General features: G+C 38.3%; 1 protein-coding gene across 50 annotated transcripts in view; it reads left to right on the top strand.

Moving 5' to 3' along the window:
• The window catches only part of SORBS2 (sorbin and SH3 domain containing 2), a 227215-nt gene that overhangs the window by 178041 nt on the left and 32514 nt on the right, over positions 1-16660 (top strand). For 38 of the 50 annotated variants that reach the window (XM_074040894.1, XM_074040891.1, XM_074040887.1 and 35 more), the window contains 4 exons: positions 4292-4341; positions 7854-8041; positions 14721-14809; positions 16234-16280. In XM_074040894.1, the coding sequence (XP_073896995.1) occupies positions 4292-4341; positions 7854-8041; positions 14721-14809; positions 16234-16280 (374 nt within the window). Of the gene's footprint in view, positions 1-4291; positions 4342-7853; positions 8042-10382; positions 11961-14720; positions 14810-16233; positions 16281-16660 lie in introns of all 50 variants that reach the window. The other 12 variants (XM_065545771.1, XM_065545763.1, XM_065545769.1 and 9 more) reach the window with 1 other exon arrangement.

Genomic DNA, 16660 nt, shown 5'->3' with positions numbered 1-16660 from the left:
AAATTTATTGTTATTCTTTCATTTTCCTAAATACAACTTATAGATTGTATTATCAGACAAGAATAGGGCTGGCAAATACCTGGAAATTGTGTATCACAACTTCCCAGTTTCATACCCATGACAGACATTAATACTCCTTCTCAACACTGTGATCCAGGAAGCCACTATAAGAAATTATCACTGGCATATAAAATGAAATGCATTTGCAATCTCTACTTAAGAGCCTATTTCAACTAGGTGAAAAATGTATGGCAGCCAATGTACATTTTTATTTGAATCAGAGTTTTATTTGAAAAAGAGCATGAAATAGGCAGAAATGATCCAGAGTCAAAAGCTTGTTACCCTGCTGTCTGCGAAGAAAAGCAGAAAATTACTTTAGGAAGTAGACAAATGACTCATTAGAAGACATAAGCAGAAATGGCACTGTTTTGGTAGCCATCAGCTATATAAAAGCCTCCTTGCAAGGAACTCTTAGAAGCAACTAGCATGGGAACAAAGTAAATAAACTGGTTTTTGCACAGTAGTTGCTCTGTGGTCTTAAGTGAATACTATAACACAATAAATATCTTATTTTCATTAAAAGTCTTAAATATGTGCAACTGGAAAACAAAACTAGTAGAACATTTATGTTGTAGGAGGTACTACTGACACATAGTGGTGACCACTGGAATTGCAGGTATAGAGTCTCAAGGAAATATGCAAATTTCTAGAGTCTCAATTTGCAATTTCAAATTATTTACGCTGTGGTAAACATCAGAGTGTGTGTTAAAACTGAGAAGTGATCAAAATATTTATATATTAAATAAAAAGTAAAATAGAGTAATCGGGAACATTCTGGGTTATTTAATTCAGCCATTTCTAAAGGCTTACATTTTATAGCCAGGCAGGCAGGCATGTAATCTGAAGAAAATCAAATAAAACAAGGGGTTATATTCTGTATGTTATGTTACCTTAATATCTGCAGAAAGAGCCTCATTTCAATATATGAGCAACCCAAGAATTTATTTTGAAATTCAATGTGGTCGGATATTTTTCTCAGATATTTCTAGGGTGTTTTTAAGGTAGGTTCATAGATAACTGAAATGGAATTTAGAGTGCATCATGTCCAACTCACTCATTTTTCAGTTAAAAAAAAATTAGAGTGCAATAATTTTAAGAAGTAAGTCCAAAATCACATGGTAAGATAGTGGCGGAAAAACATATATATATCTCTTAACCTTCATTTCAGTGCTATTTCCTGTATATCACACTTTTCAGCACTTCCAAGATATATATTTAGAGGATAAATCTTTTAAAAACAAATTACTTACTTAATATTATTTCTTGTTAACTATTGAATTTCTTTGAAAAGAGTTCTGATAATTAATATTATGCAATAATTCTTGGGCATAGAAATAGTAGAAACTTAATTCTCTGCATTCTATCATGTGATGGTAGTGGCAAAAAAAAAACACACAAAAAGCACTTTTCCAGTAGTTGACCTATTTGCCAGTTATCTCTGGGATTGAGAGGGAGTGTTGTATGATTCTAATAGCATATGTTAACTATGTTATTAATTTCACATTATAGTTTTTCAGAATGTAAGAAAATATATTCTCTTAAGGTTCTGGATTTTTAATAACCTTTTGTTATTAAACATTGCTGGTTAAAAAATGTAATTGATTAGACATTACCTTAGCTACCATTTATCAACTGCCTGGTATATTACCATGAATAACATAGTTTTTAATCCATAACTGGAAAACTGGCATTAATGAAGAACAGTTACAGATATTTAAGCAAAATTTAATCTAATAGTTACTTAACAGAAAGAGTGATTCAGTATCTGTACTTCTCTAAATTGACCTTCTAAGTGTGTTAAAATAATGGTAATATGTAAATACTCAGTAGATCATAATTGGTAAAATTTGTAACCTCTTTTCTGGAGACAATTTTCGTTTTGGGATGAGTACCCTTCTTACAATTATTGTACAAGTTTTTCTCTCAGTCATCAATCTAGATTTTTTACCGTTGTCTTATAATTTAATACTGAACTTTCTCTGAGTGTACATGAAACCACAAAACTGGTTTTAGTTTATTTTGAATGTAAAAACTAGTACAAGGAGAAATGGTAGTTTCTTAGCCTAACTCTGAAACACAATGAGTTCTTATACTACGTTTTATTTTATATTACAATGTTGTTTAGGCTCATTATAAGTTGACAGTTCAAGTTTTCTGATCAGGGTCAGGGTGTTCTCAGAGTGTTCTGAACTTGACACTTTTTGCTCATTAGCTGTGTGTAAGTGTGTCCCTTGAAAACCATGCTCTGCACAGACGCCAATGCTCTCAGGCTAGTTGGTGTTGCTCTTGTACAAACAAGTAGAACTAATATTTCCTAATGGTAATACAACTATCTGATTTTATTTTTTACTTGTTTGCTTTCTTTCATATTTAGTATCTATTTTTCTACCTTCCCAGTGTCTGATTCAGAGCTCAGCAAATTAAAATAACCATGTAAACATATCAGACTGGCAAACCAAACTATTCTCCTAATTTTATATTTGTTGAGAACCTAGGAATCTAAATATTTTCTAGGAACTAAAAATATTAGAATCCACTTTTTCTGTCTGAAAGGAGGATGGGAATATTCTCATGCAGAGATGCTTTTGTTTCTAGGCAAGATTCCATTTTCATTTAGTAAGATAGAATTAAATTAAAATATTAGTTAATAGAAGCATAAGTTATGCAAAAGGGACCTTGTAAGACTGATATTCATACAGAATTGCAAAACTATACACTAATGTTTTAATTGATTAATTGGTGCTAATTTACCAATTAATAGAAAACTGAGTTATAGAAATAGTTTGTAAAGTGAGATTTGATTTCCACTAAGTAGATTTTTAGTACTTGATAAAATGTTTCTAGATGATAGCAACTTATGACAACATTTGTCAAATCTTGCCTTTCTGGCTGACATTTTTAAGCTTTCATAGACAAATGTTTTTAAACTAGAATTCCAGTTCTTCAGCAAACCAAATTTTATCTGTGATTAATTGATCATCAAACATGACCAAAGCCAAAACTATCTATACTTGGCATACATCTCCCTATACTTTCTTTATACTTTTGTTTTGTTTTGTTTTTTGCTTTTGTTTTTGTTTTCTTTGAGACGGGGTTTCACTCTCATTGCCCAGGCTGGAGTGCAGTGGCGCGATCTCGACTCACTGTAACCTCCGCCTCCCGGATTCAAGCAATTCTCTTGCCGCTGCCTCCTGAGTAGCTGGGATTACAGGAATGTGTCACCACAGCTGGCTCACTTTTTGTATTTAGTAGAGACAGGGTTTCACCATGTTGGTCAGGCTGGTCTTGAACTCCTGACCACAGATCCACCCTGTGGATTGGCCTCCCAAAGTGCTGGGATTACAGGCATGAGCCACCACGCCCAGCCATCTCCCTATACTTTCTGGACATCATACCACAGTGTCACCTCAAACACTTGATAGCTCAGTGTCCTCTCTTGCCTTTTAGATATTTTAGCAATTATCCCAGTAGATGCCATGGAAAATAAAAAATTAGTATTATCAGTTTTGCTTACTATCTATTTCAGTGTATTATTCAGAATGAAGGAAAAATTTTAAAGTGCACTTTTAAAAAGTCATATTTTGATTCTTTAGCTCATTTATTTTAAACTAACCCTGAACTCGCTGAATTGTAAAAGTGTGACTGTTTACCTGATTGAAGTACCAGGTACTTTAGTTTCTTCAAGTCAAACTCCATGGGTTTTATTTAAATGTCGTGTCTATGTTGACAGATGAATGCTGTCTTAAGTTCTGTTTATGTGTTACATTTTGAAGACAATACTTCATAACAACAATAACAAAGACTTTAAAATAAGGATTGAATGATGGCTGCAAATTATTTTAAACATCAAACCATTCCTTTCTATAGGAAATTTCTATTTACAGTCAACAGGTAAGATTCTGAAGTTGAGGTTGTAGAATAACTTTAGCTCTTATTTCAGTGTTCCTGAGAAAATATTATTAATTTCCCCATGCAATGCTTGGGTTGCGGATAATTTGAGCTACACAGAGAACTGCAGTGCATTATATCAGAAAAGAAAGCAGATAGGTCCAAAGTAGAAATCAGGTTGCATGATGTCCCTTTGGGAAGACATTTTTACAGTCATAATGAATGGTACTTTCAACCTCAATTTTTATAATATTCTTTTTAGGATACCTAATTTAATGTTGAAAAGTGAACAAAATTCTGCCACGGTAAAATTTTTCATGGGACTGTTATTCTATCTTAACAGGCCTCCTTGTATCAGTCGTCTATAGACAGAAGCCTGGAAAGACCCATGAGGTAAGAATCTCATTATGTTGTAGCAGAATATTCTATACCAGTGGTTTCTTTTTCAACAATAAAATTATTCAGTGAAGTAGTAATGAGTATTATGTATCACTCATTTTTATTTGAAGTACCATGCCTCATGAAGTTGTTTTATTTTGTTTCAGCATCATTTTATATGATCATTTCAAGAATTTCCAAAAAATTAATGAACTAATTATAAATTCCTTTATAGACCGAGATATCCTTCTCTTCCCTTACTCCCCTATACCCAGTTTTCTTTTCTTTAGATGGGAATTGTAAGTAACTAATTTTCAATGTTGTTAAGTGGCCCTTATAATAATATGTTTGAAAAAAATTATAGATTAAAAATTGTTTTACGCATATTTGTTGATTATACTCTGACCACACAAATCAGAAATGCTTTTATTAATACTACCAATAAATGAGGCATAAGAACAAAACATATTCAATCCTAAGACAACACTATGGTTAAATACTAGTGTCCCCACTTTATCTCTGAGGAAGGTGACACCTAGGCTCAGTAACTTACCGAGTTTACACAGTTGGCAAGGAGAGAGAAAAAAAAAGAAATTGAGGCAAGATAAGTTGTCACCACTAGGCCTAACTTCCCTCAGAGTTTGCCTGAGGTAAGTTCTCTTAGCTTTAAATATCACACTTTCTTTAAAATATTACAAAATTCATGGCCAGGCACGATGGCTCATGCCTGTAATCCCAGCACTTGGGAGGCCGAGGCGGGCAGATCACAAGGTCAAGAAATCGAGACCATCTTGGCCAACAGGGTGAAACTCCATCAGTACTAAAACTACAAAAATTAGCTGGACATGGTGGCGGGCGCCTATAGTCCCAGCTACTCGGGAGGCTGAGGCAGAAGAATCGCTTGAGCTGGGGAGGCAGAGGTTTCAGTGAGTTGAGATCTCACCACTGCACTCCAGCCTCGGGACACAGAAAGACTCAGTCTCAAAAAAAAAAAAAATCACAAAATTCAGACATACTCAGACATAGTTCAATGGTAATATTGAATAATACAAACTCCCAGCCCTATTGTAACATCAATAACAAATATTTATGTAGTAGCATTAATTTACCCTTCTATGTAGATTTCTTTGTGAATTGGGTCAATCGTAAATTGGGTTTCTGAGTGCCAACCAACTACAATAACATCCCTGAGAAAGGAACTCTCGAACCCTCCTTTTTATATTGTGCCTCTATCTATGCACCTAAAACATTTGAATTTTAGAGTTTTAATCTAATCTAAAGATTGCCATAAAGACACACAGACCCTCACATGACAGGACAATCACAGCAAAAACAGGTCTAGGAGATGCAGCATCCTCTTCAGAAGAGGAGGAACCAGTTCTGAGGTCTGCCTCTCGGCTTCCGTACATCCCAGGCACATGTATTGGCTTTACCATTTGTAACACTGAGAGAACAGCACATATCTCATAGGTTTGCTGTGTGGGCTAAATAAGACAAAAACGTAAATAAAGCACATAGCATTCTGCTGGGCTCCCTGGGAGCTGGGATTGCTGCTGTTGCTGTGACCACTGTTGTCTACACAATTCTTGTCTAAGAATCCAGGGATTTCACGCACAGTATGCTGTGCCATGTGTGGCTTCATTCGTTAACGTTTGTCTTAAATGTACTGTACTCAAACTCAAAACCGTGACACAAACTCCCTGCTAGTCTAGACTATTGACAGTATTTTATGCAAATGAGAGGAAGGAATCTTTAATAGTTAATTTGCTGACCAGGTAACTGATACTCGTTGATTGATTGATGGATGAGACAGGGTCTTGCTCTGTTGCCCAAGCTGGAGTGCAGTGGTGCAATCATGGCTCACTGCAGCCTCAAACTCCTGGGGTCAAGCTATCCTCCCATCTTAGCCTCCTGAATAGCTGGAACTACAGGCACATGGCACAACTGGCTAACTTTTCTTTTCTGTAGAGACAGGGTCTCACTAGTTGTCCAGGCTGGTCTCAAACTCCTGACCTTGAGCCATCCTCCAGCCTTGACCTCCCAAAGTACTTGATTACAGACATGAACCATAATGCTCAGCCTTCATTCATTATTTAAATAGAAAATGTTGGAATTCCAATACAACGTCTTCTAGAGCTAAGATAATAGGACAAGCTGCAGGCAACCCTTGAGGTGAGAGAAATTTGCCTCTCTTGATGCCTTTTTTTTTTTTTTTTCAGTTCTTTCCTGTATTTGGTATGCTACTCTGGGTATATTCATGTTATTGGAACTCTGCTTTATAGAGAAAAGATATAAGATACAAATTACAGCACTGAATTCTCAATCACAACATATTTCACTATAGGAGAATTTTGACCTCAAAGATGTTTAAAAACTTACGTTCACACAGAAACCAGCAGGTGGCTTTCTCAGGAGCGTTATTTATAATTGCTAGAACTTGGAAGCAACCAAGATGTTCTTCAATAGGTGAATGGATAAATAAACTCTAGCACACCTGTGGAATAGAATGTGGCTCAGCAATGCAAAGAAATGAGCTATCAAGTGACAAAAAGCACATGGAGAAACCTTAAAAGTATATTACTGAGTGAAGGAAGCCAATCCGAGAGGCCACATCCTGCATGATATCAACTGGGCATGGTGAAAAGGCAAAACTGTGGAGGCCGTGGAAAGATCAATGGGTGCCAGGATGAGCGGGAGGAAGGGAGGGATGAAAAGCTGGAGAACAGAAACTTTTTATGGCAGTAAAACTATTTTATATGTTTGACACATTAGTGATAGACACACATCATTATACATTTCTCAAAACCCATAAAATGTTTAAGATAAAACATGAACTCAAATGTAAGCTATGGACTTGGGGTGAAGATGCATCGAGGTAGATCCATCGATTGTAACAATGTACCCCACTAAAAGAATACGTAAATGATAAGGGAAACTGTGCAAGAGGAAAGGGACTACGAAGAAACTTTCTACACTTTCCAGTCATCATTTCTGCAAGCCTAAAACTGCTCTAAAAAAATTAAGTCGGCCGGGCACAGTGGTTCATGCCTGTAATCCCAACACTTCAGGGAACTGAGGATGGAGGATCACTTGAGATCAGGGGTTTGAGACTCTGTCTCAACCCAGCCTGGGCAACATAGTGAGACTCTGTCTCTATGTAAATAAAAATTTAAATAATTAGCCAGATGTGGTGGCGCACGCCTGTGGTCCCAGCTACTCAGGAGGTTGAGGCAGGAGTATCCCTTGAGCCCAGGAGTTTGGGGTTGCAATGAGCTGTGATTGCACCACTGCACTTCCAGCCTGGGTGACGGAGCCAGAAGTCATCTCAAAATAAATAAATAATAAAGTCTTTTCATTTTTAAAAGGATCCTTCTAGAGAAATCATGTTGAACATCGAGGGATGGGTTCCTAGCCATGCAGTTTTGGGGATAGAAGTTTAGGAGTCACTAGCATGTTCCACTGGTTTTTCTGGTGCACACCTTAACCTCCTCCAGTGCCAGTCAAACAGATCTGATTCCTTCTTTCAGTTCTGCAAGCATGGCCAGTGACTTCAGGAAGCGGAGGAAGAGCGAGCCTGCAGTGGGTCCACCACGGGGCTTGGGAGATCAAAGTGTGAGCAGGACTAGCCCAGGCCGAGCGGACCTCCCAGGATCAAGCGCCACCCTTACAAAGTCTTTCACTAGCTCTTCTCCTTCTTCCCCATCGAGAGCAAAAGGTGAGCAATAGTAAATGAAAACACAACAATTTACTAGTTTACATTTTAGCCTAGAGCACTGTGTGAAAGCTGGCCCAGTGATAGTGGCACGAGCCGGCTCCCACCTACAGTGTCTGGAATAAAATACACTTTTAGAACAATAGCTTTCTTCCCACCCAGACTGACTCAAGCTGGCGAGCCACTCAGGTTGCTTCAAGAACTCTGACTAGCATCTGCTAACGCTTTTTTCCCCCCAAATAGATCCCTTTCTAAACAAATTCAAAGTATCAAATATGTATCATCAGGCTACTAAAAGATGTCATTTGTAAACATTGAGGTATAGTCAAAATTTTCTAATGTTTCTGCAACTAGCAAATCAGTCAAATTTATAGGATAGAAATTACAAGCAGCAACAGAGGAAATTGTTACCTAAAATATACATTGGTTTGGAGGTTTTAAAAAGTTATTCAATTCTAGATTTAAAAACAAAATCCGACCTATTAATTTCTTTAGCCATTTGCTGTATATTTTGGGCCACCTTCATATGAACAGTGGAGCATCCACATCCTGCCAGGTCACATAGTGGTCCATTCACAGCAGTTCACAGTCAGGACTGATGGGTCCCGGACCATAATTACGTCATTCAGGAATCACCAAGCCTTTTTTTCTGGGCGGCCTGTCTCCTCACTGCAGGTGTAGGGAGCTCACTGTTGAAAGGAGTAAGTCACTCCCTCTGGTTTCTGGAAGACCATTTAGTGGTCTTCCTTGAGGACAGGAATATTTCTGAGATGGAGAGTAAGGATTGAACCAGCACCCACAGGGAGCTAGGGCTCTACCAAATATGGGACCACACAATCTCTTCTAATATCTCAGGATCGAAATGGAAGAGAAAGAGATTTTGAAATGTGTGAAGAAATTGAGCTCTAACATAAGTTTCTATAAAACTAGACCGATTCAGCTACACCTATCAACTATACTCACTAAAACCATTGCCACATGATAGTTAAAAGTGATAGCTGATTTGTGTGCAAAAGATATTCTGGTTGTGATGATTGGACTCTGAGTAGGTGGAGGCCTCGCCCTTTTCAGGCCTCGTAAAGCTGTGATATCAGCTGATGGTTGAGGGCATACAAGCTCCATCCATCCTCCTTTCCTCTGAGGAGCAGAGATGCCTTCTCAGATCCAACTCACGTATTCCAATGAATATCTTAAGGTAACAAGTAAGTCATGCAATGCCATTGACTCATTATTATTGTATACTACCCAAAAGTCAAAAGGATTCTGATAAATGTAGATATTTGTTTTATCACAGGGAGTGTTAAATCAACTTCCTTTCCCAGGCAGTACATATCTACCTAATGTGCTCACCTACTTTTAAAGAATTTAGAGAACATTGTAAGGTATGTGTATTGAATACAGACATTTTCCTCCGTTAGATTTTATTTCTAAGAAGAAAATGTCCTGTTAGATATAATTTGGCTTCTCATTTATTAGTTAACTCAGCAAAACAAAAGAACATTTCCATAGCTATTCAAAATTGAATCCAAGTGTACATCTCTATTATCAAATTGCAAATATATTTTTTAAAACTCTTCCCAGAAAAAAAGCATGATATATGCGCCTCTGATGAAAGCTTTGCATTATATTCAGTTTTCCTATGAGAACTATGTACCTAATAAGAGGTTAAAGGTAGAGCAATTTAAGAGGTAAATTCGTTAGTTTAAAGAGCTTTAGCTATTTTTTTCTTGGAGAAACGTTAGCAGCAATAGTTCACAGCATTTTGATTTTGCAATTTTGGAGAATACTTTGCCTTATAGCTTTTAAAATCCAAAACCCATAAAAAATTATTTTATATAGTCATGAGAGTATTAATTAGATGTAAATGTGTAAACCCCTCTCTACCTATGTATCATTACGAATCAAATGGGACTCAAATTCCGGCCCTATGAAATTGATTAAGTGTATAACACTTTTGGCACTAACTGTTAAACCTTTACTACCAGATCATGCTATCAGCTGAAGAGGCACTATTGTGTTTTGGCAAACAGTATTGTCAGAAAGGTGTATGAATTATGCAATAGAAGTAGGCGTATTTGCTTCCATCAGTTACTTCTTAGGCATAGTTTTGCCAACTCTCTCTGCAAAGCTACATTCATTGAGAAAGTATTAGCTCGCTTTAGAATTAGACCTTTTTCTCTAGAGCTGATGCTCCATGCGTTAACAATCAGCCTCTAGACTAAAACACACTAACTGCTTTCCCCTTGCTGTGCTGTCTGATGCTTACTGACATGCTCTCCTCTCTTTGTGAACCTTTTAACTTCTCCAAATGTCTCTCTTCTACCACGCTGCTCTGGATTAAAAGGTGGGGATGATAGCAAAATGTGTCCATCCCTTTGCAGTTACTCAGGGCTCAACGGCAACCCCTCCAGTGAGTTAGATTACTGTAGCACTTATAGACAGCACTTAGACGTCCCTCGGGACTCCCCAAGGGCCATCAGTTTCAAGAACGGCTGGCAAATGGCCAGGCAAAACGCAGAAATCTGGAGCAGCACAGAAGAAACCGTTTCTCCCAAAATGAAATCCCGGAGCTGTGACGATCTCCTAAATGATGACTGCGATAGCTTCCCGGACCCGAAAATCAAGTCAGAAAGTATGGGCTCCCTGTTGTGTGACGAGGACTCCAAAGACAGCTGCCGCAGAGCCTGGGGGTCGCCCTACATCCAGGAGGTTCGCAGCGCTGGCAGGTCGAGGATCAGACACCGGTCAGCCCACAACGCCCCGGGGTTCCTAAAGATGTACAAGAAGATGCACCGCATTAACCGCAAGGACCTGATGAATTCCGAGGTGATCTGCTCCGTGAAGTCCAGGATACTGCAGTACGAGAGCGAGCAGCAGCACAAGGGCCTGCTGCAGGCCTGGAGCCAGTCCTCCACGGAGGAGGTGCCCCGGGACATGGTGCCCACGCGCATTTCCGAATTCGAAAAGCTGATTCAGAAGTCCAAATCCATGCCCAATTTAGGGGATGACATGCTATCTCCCGTCACCCTAGAACCACCACAAAATGGCCTATGTCCCAAGAGGCGATTCTCCATTGAGTATTTGCTGGAGGAAGAAAATCAAAGTGGACACCCCTCTCAGGGCCAACGAGGCTGCACGTCTAACGCCCTGGTGCCCATTCACATTGAAGTCACCAGCGATGAGCAGCCCAGAGCTCACGTGGAGTTTTCCGACAGTGACCAGGATGGGGTTGTGTCTGACCACAGTGACTACATTCACGTAGAGGGGTCATCCTTCTGCAGTGAAAGTGACTTTGATCACTTTTCCTTCACATCCTCTGAGAGCTTTTATGGATCCAGCCACCACCACCACCATCATCACCACCACCACCACCGCCACCTCATCAGCTCCTGCAAAGGCAGATGCCCGGCCTCCTACACTCGATTTACCACGATGTTGAAACACGAAAGAGCCAGACACGAAAACCCCGAGGAGCCCAGAAGGCAAGAAATGGACCCTGGCCTTTCTAAACTGGCTTTTCTAGTCAGCCCTGTGCCTTTCCGCAGGAAAAGAAATTCAGCCCCCAAGAAACAGACTGAAAAGGCAACCTGTAAAGCATCTGTGTTTGAGGCTCTGGACTCTGCCCTTAAAGACATCTGTGACCAAATTAAAGCTGAAAAGAAAAGGGGGAGCTTGCCAGACAACAGCATCTTGCACCGTCTCATCAGTGAGCTGCTGCCAGATGTTCCCGAGAGGAACTCGTCCCTGAGGGCACTGAGGAGGAGCCCCCTGCACCAGCCTCTCCACCCACTGCCTCAAGATGGTGCTATTCATTGTCCACCCTACCAGAATGATTGCGGGAGAATGCCTCACAGTGCCTCTTTCCAAGACGTGGACACAGCCAACAACTACCACCACCAAGACCGTGGCGGTGCACTCCAAGGTGGATGAGCTTTTCTTTCTTTTTCCTTGTGGTTCAGAGACCCACCCTCCAGCTCTTTCATTGTCCATTCCAACATCTCATCACTCCCGAGCTGGGAGACCATTTGGCGTCGTTATGTGTTGTGAAGCAAAAACTTGTTGTGCAAATATGTGTTACTGAATATTGCTCATTTGCCCATGTGATATTTGGACTTGATGTGTGGCTTAAAGTGATCATCAATTCACAAAAATTTACTCTTTCAAAAACGAGAGGGAAGGCCATTGTGTAGCTCAGGATTAGGGTTGAAGCAACCATTACTCACACTGAGACGATAAATTACGTTGTGACATGAATCAAAACCTATAGTTCCACAAATAGCCTTTTAAAAATGTGTATATTAACTTTAAAACTTTATATTCATTCTGTTCATAAATAATTTGCTCACATTCTATATAGAAGATACTATATCAAAACATTCAAGAAGCAAAACTGAAAGATGTGATCAGTAATTGATGGACACAAAGAAATTAGGACTTGCTTAATAGCTTTCTCTATTTCAAGGACACAATTGTGATAAAATTTTTGTGAATGTATCTTTAAGCTGTATATATAAAAGTCCCATTTCCACCATTTAGTGTATTCATTTTCTCTTTTCCATTACTTAATTCATTCACTTTCTCTTTCTGCTAAGACAGTCCTGTATTGAAATTTGAATTACGTTATTCAGGCTAAAAGTGATTCTAAACTCTGTTTTCATAGATAACTTTGAAGTGGCAACACAAGAATAAACAGCAGTTGAAAGGCAGAGGACTATTTTTGAGATTTATATAACTTATAGCCCAGAGTGTTTTAATATTTGTGACCAATTCTTTTTGTTAATTCTTAGAGCGCATCTGTTCACTACGTAAATTTTAAGAGGCTGGAATGAACATTCTGGGCTGAAAGTTGGTCAACAGAGAAACTTCCATGCACCAGACACTACAGAGTGCTTTATATATATTATCTAATCAAAACTGGCCTAGGCCTAGGAAACGGGTGTTGTTTTAAGAGCCATTTTCAATTCTCGAAGTTGGGCCTGGAGAGGATAAGAAATTTGTCTGAGGTCACACAGAGAGTAGGTAACAGAAAAGGGATTCAAACTCCTAATAATTCAGAATTTATAGTATAAAATATAATCTCAGACAAAGAAAGACACAATTCACAGTTCGTATTAGTGTCAAATATGGCTCGATCGTTAATCAACTTGCACAAATCTACTTAGTATTTATCTTCTTTGCTTTCACTGATGCTGTACTATATACTTATATTTATCTTTGCTTACCCTTAGACTGAAGCAACATGCTTCAAAATCATCAATTAGAGTTTTAAAAATCAATTTCTACAATCGAAAATTTTCACTAATTGAAATGTGTCAGGATCCAATTTTTTAATAAATTAGCTACCTTCTCCAGGTTTTTAATATCCTAATATAATCACCTCTCAATTTTATGTGCAGATAAGAGCACATTTTTGAAACATGACTTGAAAGGGCTTTGAAATGCATTTAAAAGTATTTTGTTTTTTACTAAAATATTTACTTTCCAATTGTGTTTCACCCAAGTGAAAAATAGCTTATATTCCATGGGGTAGAAAAAGGTATTTAAAATTTGTGATCATTATCAGGCCCTCTGATCATAAAAGTATATTAACTTAGAATTTATATCATCAAAGTAGTCAAAACCCTAAAACAATGTTTTCTTATTATGAATCAGCACTTTAAATTCCTTCATAGATGGATACAATAAATTTTATTTTTAATGCTGCTTGTCAGTCTGGATAACTAGATTTATTAAAGGGATAAAAGAAAGAATTGACAAATATTGACCCAGTTATACTGATAAAATTCTATGACATAGACTGCTGGAATAGTTTTAATGTCTACTTACATCTCCATATGTAAGTCACGTAAATGCAAAAGGTATAAGATACTACTAAGAACTACGTGCAATCATAATTTTGTAATGTGATTATTTGTGCTTTGCTTTAAGATAAACAAAATGATTTCAATATTTCATAAGCAATTTGGCAACTGACATGATGCTTTCTGTTTATCCCTTTTTTGCTTGCAGTAAGAAGAAACAATATCTCTGTTTCTTTGCTTTCTGATAAGGTGTTTATCATCTGGGCACAAAAGAAGGCCGTAGATAAACAGTATGGCATCTTAAGAGTCAATAAGTATTTAAAAACAGAGTAAGAGAGAAGAGGGGAGAGTAAGGTGAAAGGAGAATGTTCATCCACACTCTTGTCATCCTCATGTTTTCTTTGGTTTTATCTCTTTTTTTTCATTACTACTGTCTTAAATTATTCCACAAAATGTTTCTTTCTCTACAATTTGTTGCTGTTTTCAAATTCTCCATCCTCTATAAGTCTTATAATAGTAATTATAAATTAGAGGCAAAGGCATAGAAACAGAAAGTTTTGAAAAATTTTTATATGAAAAATCCCTCTAATTATAAATTGTCTGTAGTGAGCGTGGCAATATAATTAATCAGCAATGTAGCTATTATATTTATATAGACAATTATAATACTTCTGCAACCTCAGATATTTTTCCTTTTGAAATGCTCTTGTTTTGTGTCTTATTTCACAATTTTGTAATGACCTATGAGTTTTATACCCATGTGTTCGACAATGGTGTCTCTCCAAATTTGGGGAAAAAATAGTTGCCATCAGGGAAAACGGAACAAGTTGGCTTCTAATTAAGTGGGTACTCACTGCGACTGGCCCTGTTCTTTCCAATAGGCCGTGAGTCCCCTAGAAGTTACTCATCCACTTTGACTGACACAGGGAGAAGTACACCAAGGGAAAGAAGAGGAACTCCAGAAAAAGAGGTAGTTAATTTAATAGCATTGGAGTCTTTTACAGCAACCCACTTGATAGGGCACTTGTCAGCCAAAAATTATCCCAAACCAGTAAAGAACTCGACAGAAAACATGAAAATACTGAGAAACTAGAAACAATTTTCCTTGGAGTCCGAGCATAGCAACCCTCGAAGTAGTCCGCGCCCTGACCCTAGCTCTGGGTCTTCCCTAGTGGTGGTCCGGTTTTGGCCATGAGGCCTCTCCAAGTCTTGATCTGATGCCCATGAACTTAACCGTTGTGACCTCAAAGTGTCCTGAGTTAGGGCACCTTGTGGCGGGAATGGGTTTCCTCTGTATAATTTCTTGGCCCGCTGGTCTAGGAGAAAGCCTGATGTCAACTGTGTTGTAAGTCAATACGGAGCCTACATAAATAATTTTTGCTGGCTTACTTTTATTGGAGAGGATCCCTAAAAAAAGCTTTTAACCAGCCCAGTTCTCGGGACACTGCCCCTGGGAGCTACCCACCAACTGAACTCTGTCCAGGGCCCTGAGCCGGGGCTAGAGCTCTTGCTCAAACTGCCTTGGAGCCGTGAGGGCTGGATGGAAACGAAAAGCTGGACTAGGACTGGCATCTGCTCCAGAGGATCTTACAGGCATCTGATGTAGTCTAGAGCCTGTGGGATCCCCCAAGAAGTTAGAAATGGTCCAGGATTCCTAAAGTTCACCAGAGTCATGGGGAAAAGGAATGGAGTGAAGGGATTGTTGGTTGGTGGGGAAGGAAGAGCTGCCCTAGCTAGCTATAGGGTACGGGGTGCCTCAGGGAGATTTGTGGGCCCCAAAGTTTGAGAATGGGTACATGTTACATCACGTCACCACTAAAAGACAAGTGGCTGGTGGACAGAGTGTTGAAGGTTCCTGAACCCTCTAGGGAATGCAAGATGATCACACCTGTACTTTTGCCCGGTAACTAGCCTCCTAGTGATAATTGAGCTAATATTTTTGCTAATATGTTAATAAGTGTCTAATAAAGGGAATGATGACTTCTTTTATGACATCTGGTCCTTTTATTATGATTCAGAAAAAGCTGTGTCAATCTCCATAGAACATAGAGCCATTGACCCTCCACATTTATCCTGGGAAAAGCCTTTGTAACAGCCAAAATGATGCCTAGGATGCAATCCTCAGCAGGCATTTTATTCTCTCATTATAACATTAATCTCCCTTACTTCCTAAGATAAAATATGATGGTGAATAAGCCTTCTATTATATTCCTGTTATAGCTTAAATATACAAATGAAGAATAAATGGACTTATTTATAAATTAAATACAGGATTGACATTACATACGTTTGATCATTCCCTGAGGTTTCCTTTTTCTTTAAGGCACATGAAACTACTTTCTTGTAGAAAATTCAAATTTTAAATTAGTGCTAATTGTCTATCTTCCTTTTCAGAAATTGCCTGCAAAAGCTGTTTATGATTTTAAGGCTCAGACATCTAAGTAAGTAAGATAAATATTCGTCATATGATTTAAGGTCGTTTTAAATGTTAGTAATGCTTTAAGAGATAAGCATTGCAACGGGATGTGTTACAAATGAGGTCTAATTCCCAATATAGCAATCTACTCTAATTAAATGGTTCCTTCAGAATTACTTGGGATAGGGTCATTTTATTTTTATTTTAAGTTTAGTTGAGAAATACTGAGTTTTAAATTACATTAAATATGTTAGGTGGAACACAATGAGTTCTAAGGATAGGAAAAACAAAAAGAAATTACGAATATTTGTTTTTAGAATTTTTGTATCAATAATGAATTAATAAAGTATTGGGGACCAGGCACAGTAGCTCATGCCTGTAATCCCAGCACTTTGGGAGGCCAAG

The sequence above is a fragment of the Macaca fascicularis genome, chromosome 5 (genome assembly GCF_037993035.2).
Source record: "Macaca fascicularis isolate 582-1 chromosome 5, T2T-MFA8v1.1".
Lineage (NCBI taxonomy): Eukaryota > Metazoa > Chordata > Mammalia > Primates > Cercopithecidae > Macaca > Macaca fascicularis.
This window is presented reverse-complemented; position numbering and strand designations above follow the sequence as displayed.